The sequence below is a fragment of the Hyaena hyaena genome, unplaced genomic scaffold (genome assembly GCF_003009895.1).
Source record: "Hyaena hyaena isolate Hyena2069 unplaced genomic scaffold, ASM300989v1 scaffold_70, whole genome shotgun sequence".
Classification (NCBI taxonomy): domain Eukaryota; kingdom Metazoa; phylum Chordata; class Mammalia; order Carnivora; family Hyaenidae; genus Hyaena; species Hyaena hyaena.
The window spans coordinates 1,887,857-1,910,874 of record NW_024080701.1 but is presented as its reverse complement, the minus strand read 5'-3'; the positions used below and the strand labels follow the sequence as shown (position 1 = coordinate 1,910,874).

Genomic DNA, 23,018 nt, shown 5'->3' with positions numbered 1-23,018 from the left:
GAGAGGAAAACTAGTTGATGCTTCTCTCCATAAGCCTTCTTACTCCACCTTATTCTTGTCTTCCTTCCCAGTATTTGGAGTTTAAATCTGGCGATAAGGAGTAGGACGGAGGGAGACTGAGGCAGTGACACTCAGCAGTGGCTGGTCTTTTGTCACATGAACTTTGTATCTAAGGATCTTACTGTGCTCTGGATTTGTACCATAAAGTTCTTTCAGAAATAGAACAAACATATTTATGAAATGTTTTGAGGCATTGCCAACTCCCAATTGCTAATTTAAATTTTAAATGGCTTTTAGAATCACCAAATTGAGTATTAAACTTAAGATGCCCTGATACCTATTTTTTTTCTTCCTAGCTGAAAGAGAAGATAATGTTAACTCATACTCACTTAAATTCACTGATGAAGATTCTGAAGGAAATAACTTCTGACCAGTCCAAGCCAGAAAACTGATCCAGAATCAGAGTTTAAGTATCAGGGTCAAAAAAAAAAAAGGTATCAGAGTCAAGTCCTTGTTGCTGTCTTCAACAACAGGTGCTGTTTGATCAATTCACAAGAAAGATTGGCTTCAACAATGGATAATAAGTGGTTTATTAGGATTACCTCTAGGCTGATTGTCCAAATGATTTGTGAAGCCTGTTCTAGAAGATGAGAAACTAAGGAGCCTTCTGTCTAGCTTTTGTTTTAATGTTTATATATTTTGAGAGAGTGAGCAAGCATGAGTGGGGACGGGGCAGAGACAGAGAATCCCAAGCAGGTTACATACTGTGCTGTCAACGCAGAGCCCAACACCATGCTTGATGCCAAAATCAAGAGTCAGATGCTAACTGACTGAGCCTCTCTGGCACACCCAAGTTTTATGGCTATTTGTCTTAAGAACTTATTTTAGGTAAATTTCATAAATCTTTATTTCTGAAAACATCTTATACTGCAAATTTAGGTTGATGGGGAAGCAATGTCCCATAAATGCTCTGATACAAAGATGGGCAGTTGTGAGGTAAAGACTGAGAAACCACTTTTTTTCTTACATAAAATACAGATATATACATATTTTATAAGTAATATTCAATAAGTTAACTGGATAATATACAACTTATCTTTCTCTTTTCATTTCTAAAGTGAGCATAACCAGGTGATAATGAAAGGAATGATAAACCTCTAACATTCACCAAAATGCTGTTTTTTCATATTTTGCTTTGTGTAGCATGTAGGCTCAGTACCTTATCATATTAATACGAGCTTCTGGGGATAACAGTTAAGCCAAAACAGCCACTCTCTACCTGTGCAGCACTTATTGTCTCCATAGAGATGGCCATTCATATAACCACATGAAAACATGTGAAGCAATGGGACATAGAGCTACAATCACATACAGCAGGTAACGGACCTGGTCTGGGTGTCAAGAAAGGCCTCTCCGAGGAAGTGACATTTCAGCAGTGGTCTTCAAGAGTAGTAGTTAATTAGGTAATGGAGGAAGAAACATTTGCAAAGGCCCTATAAGGTCAGTTAAAGGTGGCCTGCAGGAGTTACACCAGGGGTCAGAAAACAGCAGTGCAAGAACTTAATGTCCTCCTGAAGGATGTTTGTTTTTATTCCAGGAACAATGGAAGCAAGCCCTTGAAGAATTTTAGAGGAGGCCTGTGATAGGATTGGTTTTACTTTTGTAGAACCTTCTTATGGTTGTCTTGTGGAGCATGGTTATAGGGTCAGCAAGCAGACCACTGAGGGACTGGCAGGAGCACAATTGAGACATGATCTAGCCATGTGGTGGTACATAGAAAAGTTGACTTGGTTCAGTTGTAGCCTGCAGCCTTTTTTTAAAAAAAAATTTTTCCATGTTATACTGCATAAAGGACATTTCCCTTTAAAAAGTATTTTACACTTGGGATGCCTGGGTGGCTCACTTGGTTGAGTGTCCACCTCTTGATTTTGACTCAGGTCATGATTCCAGAGTTGTGAGTTCAAGCCCCACATCTGGTTCCACACTAAGCATGGAGCTCACTTAAGATTCCCTCTCCCCCTCTCTCTCTCTCCTTCTGCCCCTCCCGTTTGCACCCTCTCTCTTAAGTTGAAAAATAAAAATTTTTAAAATAAAATTCTGATGTGCTTTATGCTTTTGAGTTGCAAAATTGATTTCCATAAACAAGGGTGAAACCTCTGGCAACAAATGGTACCAGAAAAACTTAAGTTTCTACTCAGGAATGGGACCTAATAAATTAATACTATATTGAATTATCCTGGGTTTGTGTGGGTGTGGGTGTGTTCTAAAAGTAGTTATTTTCCTTAACCTCTGGATTTGCTGATTTGGTACAAAGTTAAATAGAAAATTAAATGCTTGAACTTTACATCAAATTAAGCTGGCTGGTTTTAAATAGGTTCCTCCCCCTCCCCCCCCATACAAGTTATCTTTACTCTAGAAAAAAATTCAGACATAGATGTATGACAGAATAAAGGGTGAAAAGTACACTTCCCTTTCCACCACTGAGAGGCATTGGATAGCAAGCTAGAAAGTAAGCAGGCTTTGGAGCCAAACTATTTGGATTCCTATTGTGGTTTGGATGCTTCTAACCATAAATGTAAAGAATTTACATAAGCTCTTCTTATAAAATAGGGATTCAAAACTAGGGCTGTTTTTTCCCTCTGCTGGGAATGGCATCCATAGGCATTCAGAATGGTCCAGCATTTCACATCCCGCCTTCTGCTGTCCTACAGTATAACCTCCACCAAAACGTAAGGTGTCCCGAACCCCTGGAATAGAATCATCTACTGTTATACCAAGAAGATTGGGAAAGTGTCCGAATCGGTAGGTGATGTGTACTCAGGCTGGCTTAAGGAGCTCATGCTGAGACCTGCAGTTCTTATGAGGTTGTCTACAAGGTGAAAACCGCAGCAGTGCCTAGGATGGTTCCATGTGTTAAGTGTGCCTGTGACAGGATCAAGCATGCTTTCCTTATTAAGGAGCAGAAAATCATTGTGAAAGTGTTGAAGCCACAAGCACAGAGTCAGAAAGCTAAATTTAAAAATGAAGCTCTTTTGGGGGCGCCTGGGTGGCTCAGCTGGTTGGGCATCTGGATCTTCATTTCAGGTCATGATCTGGCAGTTTGTGGGTTCTAGCCCCACATTGGGCTCTGTGCTGGCAGTGTGCAGCCTGCTTGGGCTTCTCTCTCTCCCTCTTTTCCTCCTCTTGCTTTGTCTTTCAAAATAAACTTTCAACATTTTTTAAATCAAAAGGCTTATTCTGCTAAAAAAAAAAAATAGGAAAAGAAATGAAAAAAACCCTAGGGCTGGGAGCACCTGGGTGGTTCAGTTGCTTAAGTGTCCTACTCCTTATTTTGGCTCAGGTCATGATCTGTTTGTGGGTTCATGCCCCGCATCAGGCTCTGCACTGACAGTGTGGAGCCTGCTTGGGATTCTTTCTCTGCCCCTCTTGTGCTCTCTCTCTCAAAATAAGTTGAAAAAAAAAACTATGGTTGTAGTGAGGATTAAGTAAATTAATGAATACACCTAATGTAATTACAGCAGTGCTTAGCACATACTAAGTGTTCAATAATCTTTACTATATACATAGACATAAAGGCATTTCACATTATTCCACAATCTGCTTTTCCCAACTTTCCATACCAGCCCATACATAAATTATTTAACACCTGCATGATTAAATGATAGGAATATATCAGAATTTAACCATTTCTTGTATTGGATCCTTGTATATATCTTTGCATAACTGTACTGGTATTTCTGTAGGAGTGATTTTAAAATGAGAAAGTCAAAGGGCATATGCATTTATAATTTTGCTATTATGCTTTCCATACACTGATACTTACAAATGGTTGACTTTAAACAATCCTTTTAAATGATACCTTTAAGTGGTATGAGTTCCTATGAAAGTCTAACATCAATGACTGATAGTAACAAATTTCTAAGTCTGCTTTGCTATAGTTTTATACTACTGAGCATTGTATATATATATTGAATAAAAGTATTTTCAAAATTCCATATAGTCAGAAGAATAAAACTACATACTAAAGTTCCTCCTGAGGGGCACCTGGGTGGCTCAGTCAGTTAAGCGGTTAAGCGTCTGACTTGGGCTCAGGTCATGATCTTGTGGTTTGTGAGTTCGAGCCCCGCATTGGGCTCTGTGCTGATAGCTCGGAGCCTGGAGTCAGCTTCAGATTCTGTGTCTCCTTCTCTGTCTGCCCCTCCCCTGCTCATGCTCTGTCTTTCAAAAATAAACATTTAAAAAAATAAAGTTCCCCCTGAGTTGTAAACATTTAAGCTCCTGAGTTAACAGCAGAAACTATTTCCATTTTTGTAATCCCAACATCTAGCACAGTACCTGGGAATGGAAGGTATCGGTATGTATCGGTGTGTGTTAAAGGAATAGTCAAAAACCAAAAGGAACTATAATACATTAAGTAATCACACCTCAGAAACCACATAGCTTTTGTTCCTCTTCATTTGACAATAGCCAATCCCGAAGAAGTCTGTAACATCTGCTTATTTTTTTTTAAATTAATTTTTGGGAGAATGAGTAGGGGAGGGGCAGAGAGAGAGACAGACACAGAATCCAAAGCAGGCTCCAGGCTCCGAGGTGCAGCAGAGCCTGACATGAGGCTTGAACTCACAAACTGTGAGATCATAACCTGAGTGAAAGTCTGATACTTAACTGACTGAACTACCCAGGAGACCCTACTTTCTTTAAACTTGAAAAAACTTCCCCTAAATCAAGAAGCATCTCTTCTTAGTGTTAAGCCTCTTTAGTTAAGTTAGCCAACGTTTAAATACTCAATGTAAAAACATTTTAAATGTGTTATATATTTCAGATAAGGAGTCTCCGCAATAGTTTTATCATTATTGTACTTGTTCAGGATTTCCTTACTAGAAACTAAACATTTGTTCATACCTAGCCCTAAAGGTGGGAATGACAAAAGTTTAAATGGGATGCCTCTTTGTTCAAATGGCTGCCAGTTCCCTTGGTCTACAGCAGAAACTCTACATGTTATCAACACCCAGGTCTTTTGTCTTTTCTGACATCCAGAGCCTAACTTAGCCCAGGTCTCTGGTTTGGCTTCTCCCATCTCAGTAATCTGAATTATTAGAAATTACTTATTCCAAGTAATGAGTGACACACAGTGAAGTTTCAGTGCATTCTCAGCCCATGCTGCTTTATTGCCAAGAAATATATATATACACACACAGGTGCAGAGTTTTCCAACTCATATACCAGTTCCCTTTTACATCAAAGAATAAAATTTCTTCTGAAATACAAAGGATGCATAGATTAATAAAGAAAGCAAGCTGCCTTTTGTAATACTTTAAACATTCAATGAAATTCTTTTAACATCGTACCAACGGTGCAATTGAAGAAAATGCAGAACAGCAAGTAAGAACAAGTGTACTTGTAGGACAGTAAGTAAAAATACGTGAATGATACCCTAATATGACCGTAAATGATGCGTGGTTTTAAAGTAAGTGCCAAGACTACTACTATTGTTGAAGGACTGACCATAATGTATTGCCACAATACTGTTCTTATCCGTGGGGAAAAATTGATGGCATGGCATACTATCACCAAAGGAGACAAAATTCTTTGAAAATTGCAAAATTAAGATATCTACTTTGATTTTAAAGGAGGTTTAGGAGTTAAGAGTTCCCAGAGAAATCTTTGATGCTTGGTTTTCTATTTTAATATGCTTTTGTGGAATAATGGGAACAGAGTAGGGAGAAACTTTCTTTATATCTTCACTGGTTTCAGTGGTTGACAACATTACCAATAAGTGGCAAAGAGAAAATTTACATACGGGACATGACATCTCACTTCCTGTACTTAAGTGGAGACTAAATACTGCAATGACTCTAAGTATAATTCAGCTCTGAACTACTAGAGCATTCCTGAAAGTATTTGGACTGAAATCCCACAGCAAAGGAAACAAGTTAAAATGACTTAAAATTATTTTTCAATTAGAGAACATGAAACCTGGGAAAGGCCTAGTGACAGTCATCTAGTCTAATTCTGAATTCTCTTCTGTTTTAGGCCACTCAGATATGAACTCCATTTGTACATTTTTTGTCATGATCACTTGCACTTACAAGGGTTATTTCTAAGTGAGGAATATCCTCAAACATTTTAAGTTACTACAATAAACTGATCTGTTTTCTGCATCAAGAAAATAAATGGCAAGGTTTTGTTTTGTTTAATTGGGAAAACCTGTTGCTGTTTACCTGGCATCAAAAGCCTTAGGCAACAAATTATGCAGTCTGAGCAAAAGATCATGGATAAAGCCCAGGCTATAAAATTTATAAAAACATAAAACGTTTATATAATATAGTAACAAAAGAGAAACCAAACCACAGGTTTGTCAATATTTTTAGCAGTTTCTACAAAATGGACCAGTCTCCTTTGCTGTAGGGAACGTTTATGGCTGGTCAGTGCCAGTATCATCCAGAAGAGTTGGCTGGTTATCTGTAAATCCTGCAACATCTGAAATATGTGCATTCACTTCCAAGATACTAATTTTAAGAGATCCCAACTTAAGCTACATAAATTTTATCAGACAAACACCATACTTCCATTATTTTATGTAATTCTACACTGGTATTCCCTACTCTCCTATGCTTTCTGAAACTCTGCACCTTTCTGATTACTAGAGCCATAGCAGCTTATTTATTTATTCAACATGCTTAGTTTGTTGCCTTAGTTTTGTTTTTAAACATGCTTGGGGACTAAGGGAAGCAGGCAAGAGGTTAGAGGGTGAGCACTATCATGCTCTCTATTCCTGACAGTTTGAATGTCTTGTGGTCGCCCCTGTTTATCTTCTAGCTCCCATTTTCAATGGAAGTTACAATAATCTTTAATTAGAAAATGAAAACTAATAATCCAAACAGTAAATTCAGGCTATTGGTTTAAATCTCTATTGCTTCATTAATAAATGCATATATATATATATATACACACATATATATCTACTAGTCACCATATAAGACTGGACATTTTCAATCATGCATTAGAATGTTAGTACTCTAAAATCAGAGTTATGGGCCTGCCTCTATTGCTTCCACTTTAATTCAGACCGAGTTTTAATAAACATGCAGAAAAGACCCCTTGATTCAGAGGAATTAGGGGAAATAACAAGGATGCATGCAAAGTTTCAACTGAAAATGTGGGTTAATAAAGTGATTGCTTAGAAATGCAGGCAGGGCAGGTGCTCCAGATCACAATCCTGTTTCAGAATAGAGGTACAAAGTCACACACAAAGAGGTTAAAATCAGGACCACTAGTCAGTTATAAAAAGCTTAATTGCAAATCCTGGCCCTTTTGGGTAAAGAATGATGTAAATACTCTGGGAAAAGAAAGAGAATTGAGCAGTAAGTTTTCTTGGCCATTTACTGACACCTATAGCATAGAAGAGCATAGGTGGTGTACTGATGAAGATGTTTTTAGGCAGAATGGTTTCTGATTCACATTAATGAGCTTTATCTGCACAGCCTCCTGGGGAAAGTGAGTTTATGAACAGCAGAGCTACTAAAATGTAAACTCAAAATCAATGCCCTGAAATTTAGCATAGACTTCTGCTTTTGAAAACTGTTGGCCAAGGGATCCTTCCAAATAGGGTATGGTTAATAGCCAAGCAATGTTCTGAATAAACTAGAAGCAATTTGCTTGCACCAGCAGCACCATGAGAATGTAAACTCCTGGAGGCCAAGGGTCTCTTCATATTTTGCATATCACAGGTACACAAAGAGTAAACATGAGACCACGACAACACTAAAAATAACCACATACTCAAAGACTACAAAAACTTGTAACACATTTTAGCATTTACAACTATAACGTGGCTCTTAAGGGTAGTCTTTAATTGTTCTAAGTAACTAAATTGTTGACATCACTATAATACACAGCGGTGTCCTCATGATCGTGCAGATGACTGAATATTGCTTGGTTATTCCAATGTCTCTAACACCAACTGTTGGTGTAAGACATTTAAAGAGGAGCTATAATCAATTTAATATAGCCTTCTCTCTATCCTTTGGAGTTGCCATATAAGAATTAAATATTCAAGAGGCATTATTTTCTTAAATCCACTCCACTTTTAGTTTTTTCCCTGGGAAAACAAGGGAACAGAGACCCAATCTTTTCAAGGACCTTCACGGTGCTAAATGGCCAAAATGAACACAAGGTAAAAGGATTAAGAAGTCAGCCTCCATTCCACTATTATATCCTGATGGAAGGCATGTGATCCTAAAATCAAGAAACTAGTCTGCTGAGCTCTTATTAAAATAAACAGTCACAGGCCAAAGTCCTCAGCACATCTACATCAGACAGGGTTTAAAAAGCCAACATAGGGGCGCCTGGGTGGCTTAGTCGGTTAAGCATCCGACTTTTGCTTAGGTCATGATCTCGCAGTTTGTGGGTTCGAGCCCCGCGTCGGGCTCTGTGCTGACTGCCAGCTCAGAGCCTGGAGCCTGTTTCAGAGTCTGTGACTCCCTCTCTCTCTGACCCTCCCCTGCTCACGCTGTCTCTCTCTCTCCTAGAAATAAATAAAACATTTAAAAAAATTAAAAAAAAAAAAAAGCCAACATACTGTCTTTGGCTATTGCCTTCAATCCTCTGCTTTACATCTTTAAATATAACTCCCCTAAACTAACCAAAGCCATAAGGAAAAGCCAGCTATCCAAGTCCCTGGCTTGTTTTAACCCAAACGTACACACATAGCTAACTTTACCTTTTTTAAAATGCACCCAGAAAACCAATGGGGAAAAGAAGAAGTGACAAACAATGAAGTACACTATTCTGTAGACGCTTGTTGCTGACAAGAACATCAGAAGCAAAGTCTCCACCTGATGGCTTCAGTGGAGCTACATCAGTAGTACATTTGTTTCCAGGTTAACCACTAGAAAATTTTCATTCAATGGCTCTAACCCTCTGCTTTAGGAAACAAATAGGGTCTCTAACCTTTAAACTTACACAAAAGTTGCTACTTCTCACACAATGATATATTCATATACATTCAGCTCTGTAAGTACCTTTTATATGTTCTTTGTCTAAAACATTTTTCCTTTTGTGCAACTCTGTTGATCACAGAGCTTCACAACCTCAAGTAATAATATTTATTCTACTGTACAACTTTGCTAATACAATTTACAAGCAAAACTGTTATTGCTACTAAAATTCTACCTCTTGAAAATTATTATTTTATGGCTTTTATTTTTTATTTTTTGCAGTAGGAACTATCCTTTCCTATATACTGTGCTATTTTGCATTCATTACCTTTTCAGAGGTATTTTAAAAAATGTTTAAATGCTTTTCAGAAATGGATTCTCCCAGGTAATAAACTTCTTGAGCCAAGAGTACAACAACTTTAAATACACTATGAGAATCTAAACCTGGGTCCCTGGATATCTGCTGCTGCAAAGTCTATTTGTTTAAGCTTGCTTCCGTACAGGAGACACACCACATTAGTTTTGCATTTCACATCATGGTAACTGTAGAACCTGTGTTAATAAATCCTGAACTCTCAGGATATGGAGATTTATAAATCACCTCAGGGAACTGCCCTTTCCAAGTTCTCAAGGCAGCTTTTAGAGGTAGGAATTTCTTTTCCACAGAAAACTATCCTATGCTTTCAGAACAAAACAACTTTTATTTCTACCAGGAAAGCAGAAAAAAGTGAAAGCTGTCCGAGGTGGCTTACTCTAATCAAGCAAAATAGAGTTATTACATGGCAACCTGGGTAAGCTTTATCTAGCTACATTCCAATTCTCGTGTAAAGGTCTGGAATCCCATCAACACACGATTCAGATTCTGAAACAGGAAAAGCCCGTGACAAATTAATGTAGGACACTGAACTACTGACCAGTGTTCTTCTATAACAAGTAGCATGCTGCAGACAAGAAATGTAAATGGTCTGCAGATTAGAAAAGCACTTGATAAACACAATATCTAAGACATGCAAAATATAAAAGAATTTCTTGATGCAAAAAGTGGATTAAATAATAAACTTATAAGACATACAGTGTGAAACAGCATAAAAACAATCTCATCTCAAACTGAGAGAGCAAAAAAGCAGAATCATGAAATGGGGACTCATTTTGATTTGAGGCTTCATAAGACACAAGGAGAGCTGGTTTCCAGCTACCTCAGAGAAAGCTTAAATAACCTCAAACATAGTATTTCACACTGTGATCCCACATTTCTATTCATAAATGAGTCTTTTTGGCCTTAATCGCCTTTCCCCAGAGAGAATATAACGATTGAGATATTTATGAAAAAAGAAAAGGTCTCAATTTTCCACTCAGTTTACACTATTGGTTATTATCAATAATTCATCCTGAAGTTTAAGTTATTACTAGGCTCATGCACTAACCCCTAACATGGCACTACAATATGCTACCAAGCACTAATGCTTACAAAACTATACACATCTCAAAATGGAAGACATTGGTGATTTTGTTGTTCTTAAACAACTTGTAACATTTGTCCACAAGTATTAAAATATACATATATATATTTCTATTGCACATATCCCGTTTTTGTTGAACTTTTTAAAAGAAAAACTGCCAGCTGACATGGATGAGCAAAGGGAAAGAAGCAGGCATATTCCTGCCTAAAATCATAGCTTTTGCCATCAAGAAGGGCCAAAATAGACCGGGGCAGGGTGGGGGTGGGGGATGTAGGTGTATTTAGTAAACCCTGGGCTAGTAAAATTGGCATATACCCATTTTGGTAGATGCCATCTGGTGACAACCATTAAAGATTCAAGAACTTGAAGGAGATCATTCAGCAATGGTTCTTTTAGCTATGAAATAAAAAACACAAAGCAAATGGAGAAGATAAGTCTGCTACATATTCCAACAAGTGGGCCAGAGATGGTTTCAGTGTTGCAGACAGTATAGAGTCCCTATCCCCTGTGCCAAATGACCCTACCCAAAACACTGCAAAAAGGACACAGGGAAGATGGATAACAGACAACAGAAGATAAAGATTCTCAACATACCAATGTGATTCATGTATGCAGGTTCCATTCTATCTTTAACAATTCCAAAATACTAAAGGAAAATATCAGAAAGTTGGCTAAGAAGTTAGAGAAAAATTTGTTACCTTTATCCAAAGTTACTTCTATGCTTTACCACTCAGTATTTGCCCTCAAAGGAAATTATCTCTTATTACATAAGTATTTTACTAAAAAGCTTTCTTATGCCAGTTCCAATAGGTTGACCAATTTAATCATTAAGAATGCTCAACATTTCCCATTTTTGGTCATTTCTATCACTGCTAAATTTTGGTAAATCTGCCCTAAGTTTTTACCATCACAGCATGTATGGCCCTAGGCAAATTCCCTAAATTACAGACATGATTAAGACAATTTGTTCTTAATTGCATCTAAGAAGTTTTAAGTTCTTTCTCACAAAGGCTCATACAGTTTTATTCTTCTTATGTAAAGACCTGACAATTCAGACACTGGTCCTCTGTTGATTTGGAAGCAAGAACAGCTTTACACAATAGTCTGTTCATCACATGGCGTAGGTTTTAAGAGAAAGAAGGAAGATCTGTATTTCTTACTGAACTATCTTTCTTATTTGAGGTTTTTTTCCAGAACCTGAACTTCTTCTAAATCAACCACAAGTTTGGGAACATTGCTTTTGAGGTCCATTCTCTGATGAGAAAGTTCAGTTCCAACTGGGAAAAGTTACCTGAGTCCCAGCCCTGACAGCCTAACATTACTCCTCACCTAGAAAAACCAAACATCCGAGTACCCATCTTGGATCAAAGGAAAAAGGTTATTTATGTTTTTAGAAAAACTGAGCTACAGAATGTAAAATGCCATAAAGTCAGATGGAGCTGCCTAAGGCATTTTTGCTTCTTTTTCTGATGAGAAAGAAATAATATGGAAACTTTTCTCATTTTCCTCCCCATTCCTCCATGTCCAAAGTTGAAGGCAGGTCATACTAAAGGATCCACTAGATTTTCTGAACAGAAAAACCACTTAAGCCACTCTTCTTCCTGCCTTAGCAGCATGGAAAACCAAACCTCAAGTGCTATATAAGACCGCACAAAAATGAATGAAGTAATTTGCAAAATAACAGCTTCTCATCTGAGCTAGATGAACAGGGTTCCATCACTGGACTTGGAGTTGTTTTATTTCCTTTTCCAACCTTTCAGTAAATCCAAGCATGGATTCATGGGGTTAGCAAATGCACAATGTGGTCCTTCTTTAGAAGAATGAAAAATCATTAAAAAATACCAAATGTCCAAAACTTCTGAGACAGAAGTCAACAACAGCTTCCTTCTCTAAGAGTAAAATCCCTCTTCTCATCCAAAATGTAGATTTACACATGTAAAAATGTGTAGTTTACAGAGACTCGGTTAACCTTGCAGGATCTTGTCTTTATGCTTCTTTATCACATCAAAGGTTTTATTGCAAAATTAGACCTTCATTCTTTTCCAGCAAATATATTTCACAAGATGAGTTTAGATATTTAAATATGTAATTTTGAAGCATCTCTTTCATTTCCAATTAGAACATATATTTGAAATTTACTTTTGCAGATTCAACTGTGCCTATGACAGTGGCTGAAACTGGAAGACATTAAAAAAAAAAAAACCTGATGTCATCCATACTTGCTATTTATTTAGTCTTCTTGTTTGGAACAAAAGGTAAAGAATTAAAAAACGCCAACATCTAAGCACCTGTTTCAAATTAAACATCAGCCCCAGCTTCCAAAATAATTTCTTTTTAATTAAGCAAAAGCAGAACATGCATGTCAGTTGCTTCTTTCTTCCTGGAGTGCTCAGCAAGACGGCTGCATCCTAGGAGCTTCTCTATGTTGAATCTGAGAAGTGGAACCAAAGAAAACCAGCCTTTTCCAATCCAAATCATGGAGGTAAAGCATGTAGAGAAGAGATATCCACATTTCAAGAATAGGGAAAGTGGCTGGATAAAAGAAGAAGGACTACCTACTTCAGGAGAAACACACAATACCTGGAAATACAAAATAAATTAAAAACAGGGAGGTTAAGACAGGTACTTCTGCATGAGCTTACTTTTAAAAATAATATTTAAAAACACATAGAAAATATATTTTAGATTTCACATTGTCTAAGTGAAAATGTCCAATAACACCAAATACAGTATTGTCATCAGAAAAGCAGGAGCATTAGTCAGAAAAAATATATAAACACAACAGGAAAAATCAGATTTATATAAAAACTTGTACTATACAACAAGACACACACATATCCATTTCCTATTGTGCAAATGGAGTAATGTGCCTCGTTTTTATAGCCATAAAATGATTCTACACAGAACATTTGTGTTTAAAAGCAAATAAACCTTAAAAAAATAAAAAAATGATAAAAACAGTTGTACTCCCATATTGATATTACCACTTATACTCAAAGCCATATGTATCATCTTACTTTGAAAAAAAAAAAACAACTTTTTTAATGTTTGTTGATTTTTAACACTTTTAATATATTTTTAAAATGTTTTACTTATTTCTGAGAGAGAGAGAGAGACAGACAGACAGACAGACAGCATGAGCAGGGGAGGGTCAGAGAGAGAGGGAGACACAGATTCCGAAGACAGGCTCCAGGCTCTGAGCTAGCTATTGGCACAGAGCCCGACACGGGGCTTGAACCCACGGACCATGAGATCATGAAATGAGCTGAAGCCGGTTGCTCAACTGACTGAGCCACCCAGGCACCCCAATGTTTATTTACTGAGGAGAGAGAGAGAGAGAGAGACAGAGTGCAAGTGATGGAGGGGCAGAGAGAGAGGGAGAGAGAGAATCCAAACCAGGCTCCAGGCTCTGAGTTGTCAGCACAGAGCCCGATATGGTACCTGAACCCACCAACAGCAAGATCATGAGGTAAGCCAAATTGGACGCTTAACCGACTGAGCCACCCAGGCACCCCCATATCATTTTTACTTTGAATTATCTTCAACAACATAAGACTAACAGCGAACAATAAAAATTTTGTAAAATAGGGGCACCTGGGTGGCTCAGTCGGTTAAGCATCTGACTTTGGCTCGGGTCACGATCTCGCAGTTTGTGAGTTCGAGCCCTGCATCAGGCTCTGTGCTAACAGCTCAGAGCCTGGAGCCTGCTTCAGATTCTGTGTCTCCCCCTCTTTCTGCCCCTCCCATGTTCATGCTCTGTTTCTGTCTCTCAATACTAAATAAAAACATTTAAAAAAATTTGTAAAATAAATTACACTCTGTGCAGCATGTGACTCTTCATCTCAGAGTTGTGAATTTGAGCACCATGTTGGGTGTAGAGATTACTTAAGTAAATAAAACTTAAAAAAATTTTTTTTCATAAAATATATCCACAACTAAAACAATGTGTACTATACCACGGTCACCAAACAGAAGTATATAAAAACATCATCAGTTCATTGCTAAACATAACACTTTTTAAACTCCAAATATGTGCAAAAGTAAATGGGACAAACAAAGACAACATTATGTAATTCCTAAAACAGGCAAAGTAGAAGATGGAACTAAGGACTGGGGGTAGTGGGGAGGGGAGTTAATAAATTTCTGCTTGGGATGATTAATAAATTCTGTAAAAAGTGATGTTGGTTATACCACAATATAAACATACTCTTTTAAAAAGTATTTATTTATAAATATACTCAACAATAACACGATTATACATTTAAAGGGTTAAAATGATGTATCTTATGTATTATTTCACAATAAAAACATATAATAAATGCTTATAAAAAGCTGAAATAAATTACTTTAGCTGACAAAAATGGCCAATAGCAACCGGCTAACTAGTCTTCCTAGGCCTCCATTTTTACTAGAGGCCTTTTTATTTCACATAAAAAGAAAATACCTCAATTCTATACTGAATTTGAATAACAAGGTTGAAGACAAGACAAAGTTCTGAATCAAAAACAAAAGAAAATTTTAAATTAACTCTAACATGGGGCACCTGGGTGGCTGAGTTCAGTTAAGTGTCAGACTTTGGCTCAGGTCATAATCTCCCGGTTCTTGAGTTTGAGCCCTATACAGGGCTCTCTGCTTTCAGCTCAGAGCCTGCTTGGGATCCTCTGTCTCCTTCCCCCGTCCCTGCTCTCACGTGCGTGCTCTCTCACTCTCTCAAAAGTACATAATCATGAAAAAAATTCTCTAAAATAAATTAACTTTCCCTATTTGCAGATGACATAATACTGTATATAGATTTTAAAAAACCTGGAATGCCAGGGTAGCTCAGTTGATTGAGTGTTTGACTTCTGCTCAGGTCATGATCTCAAGGTTCATGAGTTCGAGCCCCACATCAGCTCTCTGCTATGGGCACAGTACCAACTTTGGATCTTCGGTACCCCACCCCTGCCCTCCTCTGCCAATAAGCATTAAAAAGTAATAATAAATGCAAAACTACTTTTCTGAAGAAAAAAACCATCCTAAAGACTCCACCATAAAACTACTTGAATGTTATATGAATTCAGTAAAATCTCAAGATACAAAATCAACACATAGAAATCTGTTGCCTTTCTATACAGTAATAATAATATATAGTAATAATAATGTACCATAGTAATATTTAGTAATAATGAAGGAGCAGAAAGAGTAATTAAGAAAACAATCCATTTACAGTTGCATCAAAAAAAATCAAGTACTGGGGCCCCTGGGTGGCTCAGTCGGTTAAGCATCCAACTTCAGCTCAGGTCATGATCTCACAGTTTGTGAGTTCAACCCCACATCACGCTTTGTGCTGATGGCTCAGGGCCTGGAGCCTGCTTCAGATTCGGTGTCTCCCTCTATCCCTGTACCTCCCCTGCTCACACTCTGTGTCTCTCAAAAATAAATAAACATTAAAAAAAAAATCAAGTACCTAGGGATAAAAAGAGGTGAAAGACCTATACTCTGAAAACTATGAAAGGGTGATAAAAGAAACTGAAGAAGACACAAAGAAATGAAAAGACATTCCATGCTCATGGACTGGAAGAACAAATGTTGTTAAAATGTCTATACTACACAAAGCAATCTATAGATTTAATGCAATCACTATCAAAATACTAACAGCATTTTTCAGAGAACTAGAACAAAGAATCCTAAAATATATATGGAACCATAAAGGATCCTAAATAACCAAATCAATCTTGAAAAAGAAAAGCAATGGCGCCTGGGTGGCTCAGTCAGTTGAGCGTCTGACTCTTGATTTCAGCTCAGGTGATAATCTCACACCTCATGAGACAGATTCCCATGTCGGGTCCTGTGCTGACAGTGCAGTCTGCTTGGGATTCTCTCTCCCTCTCTTTCTACCCCTCCCCTGCTCATGATCTGTCTCTCTCTCTCTCTCTCTCTCAAAAGAAATAAACTTAGGAAGGAAGGAAGGAAGGGAGGGAGGGAGGGAGGAAGGAAGGAAGGAAAGCAAAGTTGAAGGCGTCACAATTCCAGATTTCAAGTTTTATTAAAAGCTGTAGTAATCAAAATGGCATGGTACTGCCATGCACAAAAATAGATCAATGGAAGAGAAGAGAAAACCCACAAATATACCCACGATAATATGGTCAACTAATCTTCAACAAAGAAATATCCAATGGAAAAAAGTCTCTTCAATAAGTGGTGTCAGGAAAATTGGACAGCTACATAGAAAAGAATGAAACTGGACTCTGTGTGTGTGTGTGAGCACACACGTGCACAAGCTGGGGAGCAGAAAAACAGGGAGTCAGAGAGAATCTCTGTGCGGAGGCTGATGCGGGGCTCGAACTCATAAACTGTGAGATCATGCCCTGCACTGAAGTCAGATGTTTAACCCACTAAGCCACCCACATGCCCCTGGACCACTTTCTTACACTATACATAAAAATAAACTCAAAATGTATTGAAGACCTGAAATCATGAAATTCCTTGAAAAGAATAATAATTTAAATGACATCAACCGTAGCAACACTTTTCTACGTAGGTCTCCTACAGCAAGGAAAATAAAAGCAAAAATAAACTATTGGGACTATATCCAAATTAAAACCTTCTGCAGAGCAAAAGAAATAACAAAACAAAAAGGTTCCATTCCTACCTACTGAATGGAAAAATTTATTTGCAAATGACATATCTGATAAAGAGTTAGGGTCCAAAATATATGAAGAGGAGCGCCTGGGTGGCTCAGCCGGTTAAGCGTCCGACTTCGGCTCAGTTCATGATCTCGCGGTTCGTGGGTTTGAGCCCCGCGTTGGGCTCTGTGCTGACAGCTAGCTCAGAGCCTGGAGCCTGTTTCAGATTCTGTGTCTCCCTCTCTCTCTAACCCTCCCCTGCTCATGCTGTCTCTCTCTCTCTCTCTTTCTCTCTCTCTCTCTCAGAAACAAATAAAACATTAAAAAAATTTTTTTTTAAATATATATCAAGAATTGATACAACTCAACACACCAAAGAAACAATCCAATTTAAAAAATGCTAAGCAAAATAAATCAGAAGACAAAAAACTTGTGATTTCACTCATATATGGAATTTAATAAACAAAATAAATTAGCAAAGGGAAAAAAAGAGAGAGAGAAACCAAGAAAGACACTTAACTATCAAGAACAAACTGATGGTTACCAGAGGGGAGATGGGTGGCGGGACAGGTGAAATAGGTGACAGGGTTTAAGGAGTGCATGTGCAGTGATGATCACTGGATGATGCATGAATTGCTGAGTTACTATACTGTAAATCTGAAACTAATACTGTATATTAACTATTCTGGAATTAAAATAAAGGCAAACATAAATTAATTCAGAATCAAATCAGGAAGAAGAGAATTACAGAATCTGCACTGTTGCAAAAGTAGAAGTAAGAGTAAAAAATACAGAAGAACCACAGAAGGGCTGTTAGAAAAACACCATGAGCAACAGAGCTGTTTCATTATATAAGCTTACTCAGGCTAATTCAAAGCTTGCATTAGCCATTAGACTGTTCTGTAGTTCAATTCTAATCACAAGATAACTGGTAGTAATGCTGAGGGGACAAGAAGATAGAAGCTAGTTCTTTCCAGAAGTAAATATGCTCAAAGAATTCTATGCAAACCAAGCACCAAAGAAGCCTTTAAAAAGAGCACCTTTTCTGGGAATGCAAACTGGCACAGCCACTCAGGAAAAGTATGGAGGTTCTTCAAAAAATTAAAAATAGAACTACTCTATGACCTAGCAATTGCACTATTAGATATTTATCCAAGGAATACAGGTATGCTGTTTCGAAGGAGCACATGCACCCTAATGTTTATAGCAGCACTACCAGCAATAGCCAAAGTATGGAAAGAGCCCAAATATTTATCAATGGATGAATGGATAAAAAAGATGTGGTATATATATATGATAGAGTATTCTTCAGCAATCAAAAGGAATGAAATCTTGCCATTAGCAACTACGTGGAGGGAACTCGAGGGTATTTTGCTAAGTGAAATTAGTCAGTCAGAGAAAGACAAATATCCTACAGCTTCACTCATATGAAGACTTTAAGATACAAAACAGATGAACATAAGGGAAGGGAAGCAAAAATAATATAAAAACAGGGACAGGGACAAAACATAAGAGACTCTTAAATACAGAGAGCAAACAGAGGGTTGCTGGAGGGGCTGTGGGAGGGGGGATGGGCTAAATGGGTAAGGGGCTTAAGGAATCTACTGAAATCATTGTTGCATCATGTGCTATCTAACTTGGATGTAAATTATAAAAAATAAAGAAAGAAAAAGAATGAAAGAAAAAAAAGAAAGAAAAGCACATTTTCTTAATAGGAAACTTACATAGATTGCTTTAGAAACAAATTCCTTCAAGGGCGCCTGAGTGGCTCAGTCAGTTAAGCGACAGGCTCTTGATTTCTGCTCAGGTCAGGATCTCACAGTTCATGGGTTCAAGTCCCGTGTTGGGCTCTGCACTGTTAGTATAGACCCTGCTTGGGATTCTCTCTCTCCCCTCCTCTCTGTGACCCTCCCCTGCTCATGCTCTCTCTTTCTCTCTCTCAAAATAAAGAAAATTAAAAAAAAAAATTCCTTCAGCAATACCTAATAAAAAGTATAGGGGTGCCTAGGTGACTTGGTCAGTTAAGTGCCTGACTGGTTGCTACTGCAGTATAGTAGTTGGTGTCAAAATAGTGACCAACTGAATGAGAAGGAAGTGACAGTGAGGAACTTCTGAGACAAGGTCACAGAGGGGTTGTGGCTTCTACATTGTCCTCCTGGGGTGCTTATTCTGGGAGAAGCCAGATGCTATGGACATTTAAGCAGCCTTAGAAGAGCTGACACTGGAAGGGATGGAGGCTTTCCACCACAAGCATAAATTTATCAGCCATGTGAATGAGCCATGATGGAATTAGATAACTGTCACCCCAGGCAATATCTTGACAGCAACATTAAAAAGAACTCAAGCCAGAGTTCTTACCCCAGCTAAACTGCTCTTTAAGTCCTGACCCACATAAACTGTGAGAGATAAAACATGTTTACTGTTGTTTTAATCCACTAAGTTTTAGGTAATGTGTTATGCATCAATAAATAACTAATATACTTTATTTCCTCAAGGACAGGAAGAATGATGTATCATGGGAGTTTAATACTCCTTTCTTACTTTGCTATGTAACTTCAGAACACATGTTACAAAATACAATGGATATCCTTAATGTTCCTTTTTTTTTTTTTTTAATGTTTATGTTTGAGAGAGAGCAGGAGCACAAGTGGGGGAGGGGCAAAGAGAGAGGGAGACAGAATTTGAAGCAGGTTTCAAACTCTGACCTATTAACAAAGAGCCTGATGCTAGGCTTGAACTCACATGCATTAGATTATGACCTGAGCTGAAGGAGGACGCTTACCTGACTAAGCCACCCAGGTGCCCCAGTAGTTGGAATTTTTATGAACCTTTTAAAAATTTTTTTTATTGTGGTAAAATACACATAATATAAAATTTATCATTTAACCCTTTTTAAGTGTTAAGTTCAGTGGTATTAAGTACATTCATATTGTTCTGCAAGCATCACCACCCCAACCATCTCAACTTTTTTCATTTGCAAAACTGAAACTCTGCCCCCATTAAATAATAACAACTCCCAATTTCCCTTCCTGAAGTTCCTGGCAACCACCATCCTACTTTCTGTCTCTATGATTTGACTATTCTTAAGTACCTTTTATAAGCAGTACATAATACTTTAACCCTTAAGGCAGCTGTACATTGAATGATCCCATGTAATACAATCAAGGTATACCACTAAGTAGATGTTCTCAGTAGAACTGTGTTCTCCCCAAATTCATAAATTGAAATCCTAGTACCCACTCCCTCAAAATGTGATCTTATTTGGAAAAAGAATCATTGGAGATAGAATTAGTTAAAATGAGGTAATATTGGGGGCATCTGGGTGGCTCAGTTAGTTGAGTATCCAACTCTTGATCAGCTTAGGTCATGATCTCAGAGTTCTCAGATCAAGCTCTCCACTGAGCTTGGCACCTACTTGGGATTCTCTCTCCCTCTCTCTGTCCCTGCCTGCTCCACATACACATGCATGCTCTCTCTCTCTCAAAAAATAAACAAACATTAAAATAAAGTCATACTGGGGTGCCTGCTGTCTCAGTATGTTAAGCTTTCAACTTTGGCTCAAGTCATTATCTTGCTATTCGAGAGTTCGTAACCTGTGACCGGATCTGTGCTGACAGCTCAGAGCCTGGAGCCTGCTTCTCTCTCTGCCCCTCCCCCACTCACACTTTGTCTCTCTCAAAAATAAACATTTAAAAAATAAAATAAAAATAAAATAGATGAGGTCCTACTGAAACAGAGTGGCTCCTAATCTAACATGACTGGTATTCTCGTAAAAGAATTTAGGACACAGACACACAGGGAGAATGCCATCTGAAGACTGGAATTATGCTACCACGAGCCAAGGAACCAACAAAAATTATAAACACATCCTTCCCTAGTACCTTCAAAGGAAATATGGTCCTGGGGTGCTTGGGTGGCTCAGTCAATTAAGTGTCCGACTCTAGATTTCAGCTCCGTGATGGTCTCATGGTTCTTGAGATCAATACCCATGTAGGGCTCTGCACTGACAGCAAGAAGCCTGCTTGGGATTTTCTCTCTCCCTCTCCCTGCCCCTACCCCTGTCCCTCTCTCTCTCTCAAAATAAATAAATAAGCTTAAAAATATAATAAACTATAAAATTTGCCTAATAACATTTATATTTTACCAGCTGCTCTTCAATCTAATTAAGTCTGTACCTTTTTTCTTTATCCAATAAAAATTACTAGTTTGGGCAAATGATCACTTCTAGTCACTTGTGATGTTCACTTTCTGCTGAAGCTTACTGTTCCACTTCTATCTAGCTAGTTTTTTAAACAGTACCTGGAAGCATTAGCCACTATTACTCACTTGCCAAATCCTGAGTTCAGAATTTTATTTTCTTCTCAAGATGAATATAAGAGCACCTGGAAGCCAAAGAAAATGTTCTTCCTGTGAAAAGGAAAAATAAAGAAGAACATTATAGAAGGGATATAGCCCTTGTGCTATATGCCTCTGGGGGCAAAACTATTCAAATAAACCAATGTGTTTAAAAACAACACCACTATCAAGAACTACTCAAAAGGAATAGTCAGAAAGAAATTACTCTCTATCTGCACTGGCCCTCATTTTATACAGATTTTATAATTTTGACTAATTTCAAAACACTTGGTTCAGTGGTTCTCAGGCTGCCATGGAACACTGCTCTCACTGAGAATCTGATGATGCTATGGTCCCTCTTCTCAGAAAAGACCTGTGCTTTACTATAGATGACCACACCCCTCTTTTAAGGTAGGAAGGAACAATGTTCTGTTCCTTTCCTCCGCCCCATACGTCTTTCTTCTTCTAAATTAAACTGTAGAGGGAAAAAAACAAAAACAAAACCTCCTCACAAAAGCAAGAGAAAAGTCCCCTTTAGAAGCCATTTCTTTACCTGATATTTCCAGCTTTGCTAAATCAAGGGCCAGCAAAGAGCACACCAGAAACATTCATATTATGACATGTCAGTGGAACTGATCCAACTAACGTGTCAATTGTTAACAGGCTTCACGAATTCGGAAACCTACTTGTTAGGTAACTTTCGAAGAATTTTACTGAAAGACCGAATGAGTGGTTATAAAAATCCATATTACAGAGAGCCCAGAAACAAGAACCGAATACTGACAGTATTAAACTTCGCGACCCCACCACTTTACACAAATTACGTTCCAGTAATATTTCCCCAAACTCTCATTCTCTCTATAAAAGAAAAACAAATAAAAATTGTACACTCTATTAGCTCTGGAAAAACAACGGCGAATTCTACCAAGACACAGAGTCAGCCGGGATTAATGCGCCATTAAGCAATTACCAGGTCATGCAAGGACAAAGGTGCATACTCGCATCTTTAAAAAGTTGGAGAGATGAGAGTGGGAACGAATGGATAGGTAACAAGAGAACGTGAATGATACACACAAATTAAATCCCGGGGAGGGGCACTTATTACACCAAATCTCAAGGTCAATGGAGAAGGGACACAAATTACTCAAGGCCGCAACAAGCCTCAATAGATGTCGGAGACTCACGCAACAGTGGGCAGGAAGCCGTGAGGCAAGGGATAGAAATCAATAAAGTAAACATATTCTTTTAAAGATAAACCTCTGCACAACGCAGCGGCTGGCAGATATACACCCGCTTGGGTGCAATCACCGGGGAATAAGCCGAAAACACAGAGGCAGCCAAAAGGAACTGAGAAGAACTGCGGCGTGCCGAAGACTAAGTGTCGGTGCGACACACCCCTGAAGGCTTGTACTGCCGCCCTGAGACAGCGCGGAAAGAAACCCGTGTGGAGCCGAGGCCCGTGCCAGCTGTAGGGAGGCTCTCCGCGGTCTGCCGGTCTGGGCCACGTCACCTCCTGCTAGTTCCCTCATCGCTGGCTTTCTCGGCTTACCTCGCACCAGCCAGCAGAAGCACTCGACCTTCCGGGGGCCTTCCCGCCCCCGGCCCAGAGGCCGCCTCGCCGCGGTGCACCTCACTCCGCCATCTTCACTCCTTCCCTAGTCCACCAACCCTGCGGTAGC

General features: G+C 38.4%; 1 protein-coding gene and 1 long non-coding RNA gene across 4 annotated transcripts in view; one reads left to right on the top strand and one right to left on the bottom strand.

The window, feature by feature from the left end:
• OIP5 (Opa interacting protein 5) overlaps positions 1-12,618 on the top strand; it is a 26,689-nt gene extending 14,071 nt beyond the window's left edge. For 2 of the 3 annotated variants that reach the window (XM_039232775.1, XM_039232773.1), the window contains one exon: positions 357-744. In XM_039232775.1, coding sequence (XP_039088706.1) covers positions 357-452 — 96 coding nt within the window. In that variant the 3' untranslated portion in view covers positions 453-744. Of the gene's footprint in view, positions 1-356; positions 745-12,546 lie in introns of those variants that run through there. The other variant, XM_039232774.1, reaches the window with a different exon arrangement.
• Positions 8,556-23,018, bottom strand: LOC120232228. The gene is made up of 3 exons (XR_005528522.1): positions 22,889-23,018; positions 21,331-21,411; positions 8,556-12,979 (listed from the first exon to the last, which is right to left on the bottom strand). It is a non-coding gene; the product is annotated as an uncharacterized LOC120232228 (long non-coding RNA).